The sequence below is a fragment of the Schistocerca gregaria genome, chromosome 3 (genome assembly GCF_023897955.1).
Source record: "Schistocerca gregaria isolate iqSchGreg1 chromosome 3, iqSchGreg1.2, whole genome shotgun sequence".
NCBI lineage: Eukaryota > Metazoa > Arthropoda > Insecta > Orthoptera > Acrididae > Schistocerca > Schistocerca gregaria.
Window position 1 is genome coordinate 496,318,380 of NC_064922.1, and position 15,130 is coordinate 496,333,509.

The 15,130-nt window shown below is 41.5% G+C and overlaps 1 protein-coding gene across 1 annotated transcript in view; it reads left to right on the plus strand.

Moving 5' to 3' along the window:
- LOC126354459 (para-nitrobenzyl esterase-like) overlaps positions 1-15,130 on the plus strand; it is a 95,097-nt gene that overhangs the window by 54,841 nt on the left and 25,126 nt on the right. The window contains exons 5-6 of the mRNA XM_050004154.1: positions 6,478-6,677; positions 11,419-11,569. Coding sequence (XP_049860111.1) covers positions 6,478-6,677; positions 11,419-11,569 — 351 coding nt within the window. The remainder of the gene's footprint in view (positions 1-6,477; positions 6,678-11,418; positions 11,570-15,130) is intronic.

The window sequence follows — 15,130 nt, forward strand, 5'->3', positions numbered from 1 at the left end:
GGCCGTCACTGATGCTGCTGTATATATGATAGCAACTATTAAAAGTACTCTACCCATTGATGCCGCACGTAACTTGTGTAGTGCATGGGATCAACCGTATAGCAGAGCAAGTAAGGCTACAATTTCCTAAAGTAAATAAAGTAAATCTATGGTGAAGAAAATTTTTGTTAAGGCACCATCAAGAATACAAGTATTCAAAGAACAGCTTCCAGATGTCCCATTGCTGCCAGAGCCTGTTGTCACCCGCTGGGGCACGTGGCTGATAGCAGCAGAATACTATAGTACGCATCTCACAGCTGTCCAAAGGTGGTTGAAAATATACCGGAGGATGCTGCATCCGTAACTGCAGCAATGGAGTTACTCAAAGATTCTTCTTTAAAACGGGACTTATCTTACACTAGGGCCCACTACACATTTATGGCAAGAATAATTTCACAATTAGAAGGCTCAGGGAGACCTATCTATGACAATATTTCTTTGCTTGAAAAAGTCAAAATTAAAATTAATGAAGCGCCAGGTGAAGTAGGGGGAAAAGTACGGGCAAAAATGCAAACGGTTTTGCAGAAGAACACTGGCCTGAATGAGTTGTGTGTAGCTGCCGACATACTTAGTGGAAAATCCACCACTCCTGACTGCAGCATTCCTGTCCAACATGTGCCGAAAATGAAGTACTCCCCTGTCACATCTGTTGATGTAGAACGTTCTTTTTCGGCGTATAAATTGATTCTGACTGACAAGCGCCACAGTTTTTCACTAGAAAACCTAGAAAAGATTTTGGTTATTTATTGTGAAGCCAACTATGGTCAGAATATGTGAAACTACGAATGTATTAATTAAACCATTGCCACATCTTTTTTACGGAGATCTTTATCTTGCAGGAACTCAAAAACATTTCGACATTATGTTCAACATTAATATTGTAGATTGCTGTGCTCAGAAGCTGTGATGTTCAACATTAATGTTGTAGATTGCTGTGCTCAGAAGCTGTGTAAATATTCATTCTCCTTGTGTTAATGACTAATAAGATGTTCATACTGTGAACACTGTGTATTTTAATTTATTTTTATTTTCTCTGCATAATTTTTATTAGAGCCTATTTTAGGTTTTATATAGCTTAAATGAACTACTGAAGGACCCTATTTTAGGTGCCTAAAACACACTTTTTTACGACCTAAAAATCCGTGGTCTAGTGATGAGTCACAGATCATCCGTGATACATGTGTGTTCTTATAGTCCAGCTAGCTGCTAGTAGCTACGATAATGGCTGCGAGGTGTCACTATCGTACAGGCAAGGCAATGAAATCTTCGGCACTCAAAACAATGTACTTTTCGTAAATAAGTTTTATCTTTTGCTAATATTATGTCTTTTGTTAATTACTGGTTCTTTAAGATGTTCGGTGGTCGATGAAGGGATGAATGTGATATAATGTCACATGTGACTATCTGAATTTTTGTTAACTGAGTATATTATAGCGGGGTAATTAGTATCTGGATAGCGTCAGTGAGCCATTTACATAAGGAGAAATTTATGCTGTGTAATTCGGCAGTTTATGGTGCTGAGGAAACGAGACATATACGACTAACGTAGCGCCCACTGCTTCGTTCCCGTAGACTGCGTGGTATGCATTGCCTGTTTTCTTTCCTTTTCTTTTCAAGTGAAATACCGATTTTCACAGATTTTGCTTTAAAAATATTTTAATATAACAAAATAATTTGTTAAGAATTTTCATCCCCCCTTAGTAGTAGAATTGCTAACCGGTAAGTCAAATACCAATTTTTATTGATGTAACTTTAAAAATGCTTTAGTAGTACTTTAATAACGATTTATTTTTGAAAAAAGTTTTCACCCACTATTTTTCCCCCTTGCTGGTTGACTTCCAAAAATGCTGGAACTCGTATTTTATATTTCTGACCGAGAAATCAAATATCAATTTTTGTATTTCTAGCTTCAAAATTGCCTTAATAGCGACATATTGCCAAAAAATCTTTCGTTTCCTACGTCATATCCTTCCTGTTGGAACTTGAACAATCCGTTATTAATGGAAAGCTACGATATTTGATCAACATGCAGTCAAAATTACCCCATTAAGGGTTAAATTTCCAAAACCACTGAAACACATATTTCTTTATTTCCTACCAAGAATGCAAATACAACTTATCACAGATTTACCTCTAAAAACGATTTCATAATGAAATATTTTCGTTAAATTTATGTATCCCCTGTTTCAGCCTCTTAGGCATTGAGTTTCCAAAAACACTGAAACAAGCATTTTTCAAAAATGGTTCCAATGGCTCTGAGCACTATGGGACTTAACATCTGAAGTCATCAGTCCCTATAACTTAGAACTACTTAAACCTAAGAACATCACACACACATCCATGCCCGAGGCAGGATTCGAACCTGAGAGCGTAGCGGTCGCGCGGTTCCAGACTGAAGCGCCTAGAAGCGCTCGGCTTCTTTTATTTCTAAGCGAGAAGTCAAATACCATTTTGTAGGTGTAGCTTTAAAATGCTTTGGTAGATTTTTAATAATGATACATGTTCAAAAATCATTTACCCACTGTTTCACCCCCATAGGGGTTAAAATCCCCGAAGTGCTGAAACACGTAGTTCCTTATTTCTGATTGGGAAACCAAATACCAATTTTTGTAGTCCTGTCTTCGAAACTGCCATAATAAAGACATACTTTTTAAAAAAACTTAATCGGCTATTTCAACACCTTAGTCGTGTAATTCAGGAAAATCTCTTTTTAAACGATGCCTACAATATAATATTAACACCCTATCCAAATTTCAGGTTTGTAACGTTAGCTGATTACTTGATTTATAAAACTGTTCGTTTAATAATTTACTCTGACAAGATATTAATGGTGTCATTGGTGCAAAAGGGCTTGGAATATCGAGTTTTAGATCTGACGACTGATTGGCTATGAGGGATCTCCGCTAATCGGAAGTGAGAGCAAGCGTTGACAATAGGGCGAGCGACTGTTAAAACTTTGACGCTGTCAATGTCGATGTCATCGTTTACTACTGTACTTTAAACTTATTCCAAACGAAGGATGAGGTATTGTATTACAGCCAGATTAATCTTTAGAGCTGTCAGCCAAATTTATACGCAATCTTTAATACTGTCAGCCAACTTTAAACTGTATATTCTGATGATGTTCTTTTTCATTTGAAAAGCGAAACCGGCCAATAAAAAATACGAATTGACACTGGTGGCTGTTTCCGAAACCTTAGAAGTGAGAGCATACGCGCGCATTTTATGTGCCAGAGAATTGTTTTGTGGAGTCTGGAAACACGTTCAGGCCTCGGATACCACGACGTTCGGACGCCTTTACATTTAGCTCTGAAACTATGTATTAATTTTGCGAAATTGTGATTTTAGAAAGATAGTGGAGGGCCATAAAGTGTTAACGAGTGGACGACAAAAGCGTGCAAATTCCGGATTTTGAACAAGTAAAATCCGCGTAGTTAGTGTATAAGTCGTAACCGAGAACTGTTTGTTTAAAGTAGCCGATTTGTGCAATATTGTGCAAGCATTCTATTTCACAGATAATCCGTATGTAATTTTTTTTCGGTAGCGTTTTATGTGTATACTATAAACTGACTATTGAGAGTGACTGTGATTACGTGTGTATGTCAGAATTGCAGCTACAAATTAGATAGGATTTGACAGTTATTTTGTACTAGGGAAGTGACAGTATGTCGAAATTTTCATACAACTATTTACTTTTATTAAACAGCTAGTAAAACATGGAACCAGAAAACGCTTGATGCACGCTTCAGATGCGGTTAGAGTGGTTACTTTCAACTGCAGCTTCTTTGGCTATGGAACACTACTCGCTTTCCAACAAGGAATCATGTGCGCTCCAGGAAATCACCGAAAAGTGAGCGGACATTTTCAGTAGGCAGAACAACATACCACACCACCACACACCCTGGACATTATTCGGGCGTCGTACATGACCCATCTTCAAGTGGGACGACCAGTCCCGTGACTCTCAGTTTGTAAAATATCACCTAGGTCACGAAAAACAGTCGTAACTACTAGCAGCAACATCTTTATACTGAATGTTCATACACATACAGCTTACCAGACGACTAACTGCCACGTCCGTATGGCAGTGGCGTGGCGCACTGATCTGCTTCAAGGCTGCTGCTCACAGGGAATTCCGTTTGTTAGAAAGACCATGGGAAAGTCTGGCAGAACCATTCCCGCCAGCTGATTACGTGCATTTCTTCTTTTCATTGTACCCCAGATTTACTTTGCACGATTTAGATCTGGAGATGTTGATGACCATTCCATGCACTGGATGTTTTCAGCTATGTTAAATTCCTTCGGTGAGAACTAGCAAAGTCGACCTTGAATAGCAATCTGTCTTAATTGCATCTTCGGATGCAGCCCTTGATCTCGTTTCTTAGGTGTTAACATCATTCATAAAAGTGAGGCTGGGCGATAGAGGCGAACGCGCGAAAACAACTACTATGGACATATGTTGGCGCACATCAGAATTACATAGGAAGGATTCGACAACATGCATCAGTGGCGGTAGCGCAAAACAAAGGCTTCTGGAGAACATGCAAAAAAAATGCGTCATCATATAGCAACGGATGACATTTCACAACTCGAAAAGTCAATCATTGTGCCCCAAAGAGTTATTACACTACCCTGAAAAACCTAAATCTCAAAGGTCGTGTGGTGATTTGAACCTGTTTGAATGCGGGAAGAGTGTCTTAACTATAGCACCATGCGCCTTAGTCCTTGATTTACCACAAGTGCCTATTCGAAACATGTCGCATTCATTTAACTAAGATGACAGAAGTCATGGGATACCGATATGCTCATATACAGATGGCGGCAGTATTGCGTACACACGGTATAAAAGGGCAGTGCATCGGCGAAGTTGTTTTTTGTACTCAGGTGAGTCGTCGTGATGATGGCCTCACGAAGAGAATCGACAGAATCTGACGCAGAATAGTAGATACAGCTAGATGCATGGGACATTCCGTTTCGGAAATCGTTAGGGAATTCAGTAGTCCGAGATTCACAGTGTCAAGATTGAGCCGAGAATACCAAATTTCAGGCACTACCTCTCACCACGACCGAGTGCAGCGGTGTTTGCACAGAGTAGTCACCGGTAACAAACAAGCACCACTGCGTGAAGTAAGCGCAAAAACCAACGTGGGACGTACGATGAACGTATCCGTTAGGATAGTGCTGCGAAATTTGGTGTTAATGGGCTGTGGCAGCAGACGACCGATGCGAGTGCCATTGCTAATAGCACGACATCGCCTGCAGCGTCTGTCACGGGCTCTTGACCACATCGGTTGGATCCTAGGCGACTGGAAAACCGTGGCCTGGTCAGAGGAGTCTCGATTTCAGTTGGTTGGAGCTGACAGCAGGGTTCGAGGGCCGCGCAGATCCCACGACGCCATGCACCCAAGTTGTCAACAAGCACTGTGCACGCTGATGATAGCTCCATAATGGTGTGGGTTGTGTTAACATGGAATGAACTGGGTCCTCTGGTCCAACTGAACCGATCGTTGACCGGAAATGGTTATGTTTGGCTGCTTGGAGAAAATTTGCAGCCATTCAGGGACTTCATATTCCCAAACAAAGATGTAATGTTTATGGATGACAATGCGCCACAAATGAAACTTCCTGGCAGATTAAAACTGTGTGCTCGACCGAGACTCGAACTCGGGACCTTTGCCTCTCGCGGGCAAGTGCTCTACCATCTGAGCTAGCGAAGCACGACTCACGCCCGGTACTCACAGCTTTACTTCTGCCAGTCCCTCGTCTCCTACCTTCCAAACTTTACAGAAGCTCTCCTGCGAACCTTGCAGAACTAGCACTCCTGAAAGAAAGGATATTGCGGAGACATGGCTTAGCCACAGCCTGGGGGATGTTTCCAGAATGAGATTTTCACTCTGCAGTGGAGTGTGCGCTGATATGAAACTTCCTGGCAGATTAAAACTGTGTGCCCGACCGAGACTCGAACTCGGGACCTTTTTTAATCTGCCAGGAAGTTTCATATCAGCGCAGACTCCGCCGCAGAGTGAAAATCTCATTCTGGAATGCGCCACAAATGTTTGTGACTGATTTGAAGACCATTATAGGCAATTCGAGTAAATGATCTGTCCACACATCGAACATTCATGGGACATAATCGAGGGGTCAGTTCGTGCAGGAAATCCTGCACCAGCAACACTTTTGCAACTATAGACGACTGTAGAGGTAACATGGCTCAGCATTTTTGAAGGAGACTTCCAACGACTTCTTGAGTCCACGCTACATCGAGTTGTTGCACTACGGCGGTCAAAAGGAGGTCCGAGACGGTTTTGGGCGGTATCCATGATTTTTGTTTGTGGACACAGCTTGACGCTCATTTGTAGGGTTTATTCAGTTTCATCTTTTCATTTTCCTGTTGCTGACTCTCTACGACGTACTTTGAGTGCTTGACTTCTCGTACAGGGTTGTTCTCCAGAATCATCCTGCAGAGCGGAAACTTCATCGGACGCCAGGGCCCCTTGGAGGCAGCTCGCAGGAACGCATTTCGCCTGGGAGCAGTTCTTGGCTTCGAGACGGACGACTCTGAGCAGCTGGTGGACTTCCTGCGCTCTGTCAACGCTACAGACCTACTAGTGGATAACTCGTTGATCCTGACAGACGAGGTATGTCAGTTCCTAAGCAATGTCTCTGATCGCTCACTAACATCTGCGCTTTTCATGTAAAAGTTTTCTTGAAAATCCGAGGCTGTTGCTAACCAGATGACAAAATGCATAGTTCCTCCAGTTTGGATGTCAATCGATGATCGCAGCTGTAAAAATATTTGATACAGACTAACAAAAAATGCGTCTAGTTCTTTTAGCATGATGAACATTTGAACACAACGTCTAAAGATGACCACGTCGCGATATGTGCACTACAAAATAAGGACGTGAGGGAACTGACAGATTTTCGCCCAGTGTCAGTGTAGCGCATTACATTAATTACAAGCACTGATGATTATCAGACTTCAAGACTTGCAAGTAATACTTGTATTCAGTTTGTGAACTATTAGCTCTAAAGTTTGTAAGTGTGTTAGCTGTAACAGTGTGCGGAGAGCCATGTCCACCTGACGGTGACAGCCCGCTACGTGGGCGTGTGAAGGTCAAATCAGAGAGTTACCGATGATTGTGTGTTGTCGAAACGGTCTCAGATTTGGCGCTTCAATGCCGGCGGTTCGAGACAGTTCTCAAACAACAAACGTAAAAAAATGGATGAACGTTGTCATGTCTGATGAACAACGTCGAGGAAGAAACACAATATTGCTGGGTGATACAGGCAGCACTACAAAGAGGCGAATATTGTAGGTGAATTTTATAGATGAATTAACCCACATAGCAGGCATTATTAAATGGTTTGTAAATGAATTTGTTCTCGGAGATCCCTTTCACACGTGTACGTTGTTTACGTTTCGTGCAAAGGATTTTGACCGCTTAGAAAGTCAAACACGTAAAGTTGCTCGTTGCCTGGAGTACCGCTAATTAAACTTCAAAACATTTTCCTAGTTTCTGTATCTCACGATTCGTAGCTAAACTGGTCTACAAAGATCGTCCAGTGAGAAGTTCCCGTAATATCTAAGCGCTTACATCTTCTCCACTACAGTGTCAACCATCGTCAGCTTCGTCTCGTTGTATCTGAATACACGCTTGGTAGGCTGGGTCTGCGTGAGGTTTGTATTATCTTACGTCAGAGATTGTCCGACCGAGTTGATGGGCAGGTAGAACTTGGCGAACGCACACACTGTAGCAGACTGAGTAGACTGACCGTTGCCGCTTAGCCGGCTACTTCTGACTTCTGCGTGCTGAATGTGCTGACGTATACGGACGCTTTGCGCTCGCCGCAACCTATACTATTTTTTAATTTGATTAGGGCAGATTAATAATGTTGCGAACTATTCATTCGATTTTTTATTAAAACTGAAACTTCTCCAGCTGCACTTAAGATTTCATATTTATTTGGCTACTAGTATCGACGTTACGTCAACGCCAGCTTCAGGCCCGTACACTTTGATGATATCGATTTCGTGTGGCTGAGTACTAGAAGTCCGCGGTGAGACCAAAACGCGGTCCACATGGAAGGTGGGCAGTAAGTCGTGCGACCGGCCATTTAACCTGCAACAACCTGGCTACACCACTGCGGGTTACTCGGGTACACGCGTGCGAATGACACGGCCATGTTGGCACAACTAGCAGGCACAGCGAAATCGACTGTCTAGCGAGATTCGCCGCAACAGCTAGAAGGGTTAAACGTTTTACATAGTGATAAGCAAAGAAACTTGAGCGATGCTTTAGCGTTATTCAGTTTCATCCGCACTAGAATAACCACCAAATATCTAATGGATATTTAAGGCCTACTTCTTGCAGTCTTACGATTGAACAACGCAGTCAATGTAATTTCTTAAACTTTCCCGGCGATTTGATGACATCTCGTGGAAATCGGGTTTTCTGCCGGATATCAGCGTCTTCCAAACACGATATTTCGACGTCATTACTTGACGTCTTCATCAGGTGTCTTCACCTGAGGGTATTTCGCCTGTCTCATACATCTTGTTCACCAGATGGTAGAGTTTTGTCAGGACTGGCTCTCCCGAGTAGTTCCAATGGAATGTTGTCTACTCCGGGGGCCTTGTTTCCACTCAGGTGTTTCAGTGCTCTGTCAAACTCTATACGCAGTATCGTATCTCCCATTTCATCTTCATCTACATCCTCTTCCATTTCCATAATATTGTCCTCAAGTACATCGCCCTTGTATAGACCCTCTATATACTCCTTCCACCTTTCTGCTTTCCCTTCTTTGCTTAGAACTGGGTTTCCATCTGAGCTCTTGATGCTCATACACGAATCAACGTTAAGAAGACAGAAATGACAACAAGACCTCAATGTACAGAAGTTATAAAGAGACGAAAATACAAAGACGAAACTTACGTAAAATTGGCCAATACGAGTCACATGTCAGTCATGCCGAACCATTAAATTGCATTGGCTTTCAAGCTCATGAATAATAAAAAAGAAGACAATAATTATCCCCTATCAATAACCACCGTCATCCAAACACATAGGAGACTGGACGTGTGTAGTCTGGACATAACCTGAGTAGCCAAAATAATCTTAATCTCAAAGATAACACTACAAAGATGTCTAGTCAATGTAAACCATGACATCCAAAGATAATTTTAAGACAGAAAGTACACATAATAACAACGACCACACTAAAGTAACAGTAATATGTGAATAGAAGAGGATAATCGTATGACCACTTGGTCACAAGTATCACCTATCAAAATTATTTTCAATTTTTTTTAAATTTTCTGTGCAATTAACATTATGCACACATTACAATGGGGATCGGGATGAAATGACAATAATGTAACCTGAGAGAAAACCTGTGAAACATAATTAAAGAAAAGGTGCCAATAGTGTGCCGATAGTATACATATAATATAATTTATGAGTACAATATACAATTCGGTGTATCACATGCCCCAACTGCAGGGACTCTGGAACAAATGACATATGAGTAAATGATTAAAGGTGAGGTCCCCAGTATATTACTGAGAAGCTACATGATCAGATACACGAAAAAACTAACCGAGGTTAACGAAGAAGAAAAAAAGTACACAGACTTAAAACTGAATAACTTAGTAAAGAGCACCTTAGTGATAGTATGCAGAAAATCTGTCACCAAAAGCAAAATTACTTGTCCATATGTGGGGCTAAAATAATTAAACATTGCATACAATGGGACAAAGTGTGTGGCCAACAAATGGATAAGTTGGGAAATGTAAATAAATTAAAAAATTTAAAATCAGTTTTCAACTATTAGAAGTCATTAACAATATTAAATAAAAACTTTGTTGTTATCGGTATTTTTTACCTTAAAATTACATTTGTATGTCATGGTTCATATTGACTAGACATCTTTATGGTGTTATCTTTGAGTTTACGTGGTTATGTCAAGTCTGTATATGTCCAGTCTTCTGTCTGTGATGATGATGAGGGATAATTATTGTCTTCTGTGTTATTATTCATAAGCTTGACACCTAATGTATTATTACGGTTCATCATAATTGACATGTGACTTGTAGTGGCCAGTTTTTCGTGTCTTTATGACGTTTCGTACACTGAAGTCTTTCTTTATATTTAAATGTTTTTTTAACTTTAATACTGGTATCGCACCGAAATAGGTTGTGAATAAATAAACTGTTCTAATGAAGCCTGGCGTTATGAGTTCCTTGAAACTTTGTAAGCGGTTAATTCACGACTATCTGCAAGCGTCCGCTAGTTCGGTTTTTTCGGCGTCTTCGTGACATTCACCAGTGCAATGCAGCTGTGACCATTCGTGTTCCTCTACTTTGTTGCATATTCGATATCTCCTGTTAGTCCTATTCCGTATAAGTCCCACACACTGGAGCAGTTCAGTAGGCTGTGACGCACATATGTTTCCTACAGTAATTGGGGTTTCCCAGTATGCTTCCATGGAAATATAATAATGGGAGGTGGCGCAACGGACTTCCGCTGTACATTGCTTTGAAGCCAGTGCCACCACGTTGCTAGGCTCTAAACATTAGCAGACTACTATTTACAATTACTTCTTGTTCTTAATTTACGCTGCGTCTATGCAACAGTTGTTTTAAATAGTAAATATTACAGTGCTTTCCCGAATAACACAATGTCAGGAAGGCGTTTTCAAACGTTTATTGGTGTTAAACGCTTATTTGATGGAGTAATATGCTACATTTGGCCTCGTTAATGCAACTTTCTTTTTGTTGCACATTTCGAACAACGAAGAAGTGAAGTATGTGATGTGAAAAGGCTGCTTTCGGAATCCAGCATTTTCGTTAATATGGGACGACGAGAATGATGTTCCGTCTACGCCCTCTTCTCGAAAATACTCAGGACATATTTTACTACGTCTGGATGGTTTGCAGCATTAAATTCTCACAGTCTTCAACTTGAGGGCTCTCCGAGTTGATAGAAAATCTAAAGTCAATTATAGAAATAAAACTAATATCGTAAAAGGCATCTGGAATTCATGTATATAAAAGAAAATATCGCTTGAACGAGTCCAGTTATGAATGAAATGTGATTCCTTTACACTTTTAGACTATAATCAGAACGACGAATGAACCTGTAAATGATGCATGGTGGCGTTTTGTATCAAAAACCTTCACCTCAAACTAATATTTGGGATAGGACTGCTGATATTTAAAAAACTGTATTTTGTAAAGAGCGAAACTGTACATTTCAGGCCATTTCACTCAAGATGTCAATATCATCACCGCATCCCTTAAGAAATGAATCCTACTTCTTAAAAAAAAGGTATGAAATCCCTCCACGTCGTCCGCTGTCACGCCATTCACGATTTCAGGAGAAGGTGATGTTCTCATACGTCCCTTGGGCTCCGCATATCGAGCCTAAGCTGGAGGGTGCCTTCATCTCAGAGTCTCCTATCGCGGCGCTCGTCGAGGGCCGTTTCCACCGAGTCCCCATCGTCACAGGTGTTACGTCTGGCGAGCTGGGTGCGTATTACAATTCAGTATAATGTGAAACTTAGAGGGTATGTGACGTTATCGCGTTAGTTACTAATAGTTTGCTGCTGAAGTGAGCGGCTGAACTTCACGGGAAGGGTCGCGCTATTTGAATATGTGCCGCGAGTGATGCCCGAATGTTACTGATAGACACGGGGTCTGGCGCTAGTGTGAACACGATACCTAGCAGCCTGTTACAGAAACGTGTGTGATGCACAAGGAAGTACGGCGCAAGTTACCGGCTTTCAACGTTGGGTGACAATCAGTGTATGACGCATGGGCCATAGTACTGTATATCAGGCAATACACGATAATTCGTGTCTCCGGGATGTACAGTCTGTACTGTCAGTTTTTAGCAATGCAGAGGCAATGTTTATATACGCATAAACAGTCGCAGGGAATTCTCTCAAACGTCTGACCAACGGACGTCACGTGGCCTCTACAGAGCCAGACAGGTCGATCGTCGCCGACTGTGTGGTGACAAGTGCACCGCATAGGCTTAACCAGCCGACAACACTACACCTTTGCATGACTTTGGCCATTCACGAGGAGAACACGGCAAGTGCCACAACCCGATTTCCCAGAAACTTCGCTCAGTGGAAGAGGAGCTGAAATAAGGGAGCACATGTCTCCGCTTGTTAGATACTCGACCGCTTCGGAGAAAAGGACCTTCAAAGTTTTTGACGTAATTTAGATGCCTTTTAGCGCACTTTTAGGTCCACCCACCTAGAGACACACTGGCTGCCCCGTTTCACTTTTGCATCCCATGTTCGAAACCCGATTATTTTTTATTTTATTTGTTCATTGTCTGCCTATGTCCTTTGAGGGTTACTACACTAAAGTTTCTTATCAAGTTAGGGGATGCGAGGACTTTACATTAATTTCAAAATTACAGCTGGATTACATTTATTATGCAATGTATGCATGTGTAGTATTTTCAGAGGTTACCATCTCTCTTAATTCTTTATACTTCAATATTAATTCGCATATGTTATTCTTATGCTTATCCTTCATGAAGATTTGGTACGTTCCTTGGATGATACCGATCATAAAAACATTGTAAACATAGAAATTCCGAACAGCAGAAGCACGAAGCAAATTTTCACAGCGATATATCTTGGTATGATGCACACGTAGGGAAGAAATGTCGTTAACATTGCCGAAGATTCACGCGTTGGCAATTATTTTGCTGCAAACCAAGCATAACTGTTCACTTTTCCGAAAAATGGGGGCTGGCCACTATGGACGAGCGGTTCTAGGCACTTCAGTCCGGAACTGCGCTGCTTCTACGGTCGCAGGTTCGAATCCTGCCTCTGGCATGGATGTGTTTGATGTCCTTCGGTTAGTTAGCTTTAAGTAGTTCTAAGTCTAGGGGACTGATGACCTCAGAGTTACGTCCCATAGAGCTTAGAACCAAAACTAGGGCTTGGAGTTGATCGTAATTAAGATACGCTACAGGAATATCATCGAAAACAAATTCAAATAATTATTTGAGCCATTTACTGCATTTATTGTTTTTAAATTTATTCATCAAACGTGCGATTAGTAGACAAATAGGGAAACGTTGTTTCAATATATGCTGGAAAACATTGCTGTAGTAATCTTCTGTGTATATGGGTAGATAAATGAAAAACAAAAATAAAAATAATTATCGGGTTTCGAATACCTTGAAGCCGCGATGCTAGCCACTGTCACATTGCTTCGGTCGAACTACTGATTCGGTAAAAGGAACACAAAGTAACTAGAAAACATGAACTGTCGTTTTCTCACAAATGGTGAGGTATCTACGGATAAGCCGAGACAGATATTAGCTTATTTTGACGCCTCTTCCACTGTGCGACGTCTTTGGAAAATCGAGTTATGGAACTTGCTGCGCTCTCCTCGTCAAAGTAAGGTGCTATTTTCATCTGTTACACAGTCTGATGAAAAATATGCCTGTGTGTAATTCGGAACTGACCTCCAAACGACGCGAGAGGCCTGGCCACCAGTACGAAAAAAATGTTCAAATGTGTTTGACCTAACTGCTAAGGTCATCGGTCCCTAGACTTACACACTACTTAAAATAACTTATGCTAAGAACAAGACACACACCTATGTCCGAGGGAGGACTCGAACCTCGAACCTACGGTGGGGGAGGGGCGGGGGGGGGGGGGGGGGCGCAGTCCGTGACGTGGCGCGGCAGACCGCGCGGTCACTCCGCGCGTCCCAGTATGAAACGAGACGCGAATATCTTGCAGTCAGCAGAGAAGCAGTGTCAGCAGAACGAGATCACTGAGTTCGAAAGTCAAATAATCATTAGCAGAGGCGCTGCTAAGGGGGGGGGGGGGGGGGGTCAGGGGCTCCGATTCACAACGAGCACCTCCTCCGAAGGGTGACGAAACTTGCTGTTTTCTATGGTACCAGTTGTAAAAAAGTGCTTTTCCGGCTTTTCGTTCCTCACACTTGTGTTAGTGGGGGGAGGATTAGAAAGCTTATGGACTGGTCCTTACCCTGTTCGATCCAAATGCCCATTCTCCCACTAAAATAGCATGTAAGCAAACATTATTCTCACACAGTACTTGAGAAAGTTATGTCAATGACCTTAGTATGATCATTTTTTGTACTGTGGGGCACTATTAACATTGTTTGTCAGTAAGTAAACAAATTTTACGATTTGATTGGGCTTTGATAGTTATTGTGCTATTATTTTTTTGTGGTAAGTAGAGTTTTGAGATTGTAAAATAAAGGAAACGTACACCTTGTGATGGTAAAAAAATTACGTTATGGCTGGAGGAGTATCCTGGATCAAAAAAAAAAAAAAAAGTTCCGCAAAATGTGTAGCTGAATATATGTGTCAGTGTAAGCAGGTTTATAGTTTCCTTACCGATCAGATTTCTGCAAGAAATCGATACACGTTGCAAAACCATGGATTGTACAAAGATGGTTTTGCCTTTTTCAGAGCCTAGCAATCTGATTTAACCTCAGAAACAGAACTTCTCGCGATTGCAGAAAGATAAGTTAATAATATCTTACAGGATTTCTGAAGATGGTATCCTTCCAGATTTTTCGACGCCTAACAAGATTTATGAGAGTTATCAAAGTCCCAAAATTAGAGTCTCTTGGTTGAATTTCATTAAGATTGTTACAGTGGTTCAGTACGAATATTCAGAACCTGTTCCCATATCTCATTTTGGCGTTAATATTTTTCTTACCTTTGAGTGTTTTTGTAGCGTCACGTGAAATTAAGAATTGTTTTAGGTTCTCCTAAAACAAGACCAGGCAGACTTTATGTACTGACACACAGGGGCCGTCTACGACTGTGGAGGGTTGTTGTAACAAAAAACATGAAATTAGCGGTAGGAATCACTCGTGAGCTCCAAAGTGTTACCAGCAGTCCACCTACCACAACGACTGTGGGTTGGCTGAAAAGAATGGTGTAAAAAAAAAAAGGTTGAGCAGCTCTGCCTAAACCACCCATTTCTCTTGTCAGTGTTGAGCCATGCATGAGGTGTTGTAAACGGCGACGCCACTGGACAACGGATGACTGGACACGAGTGATTTGGAGTGATGAAC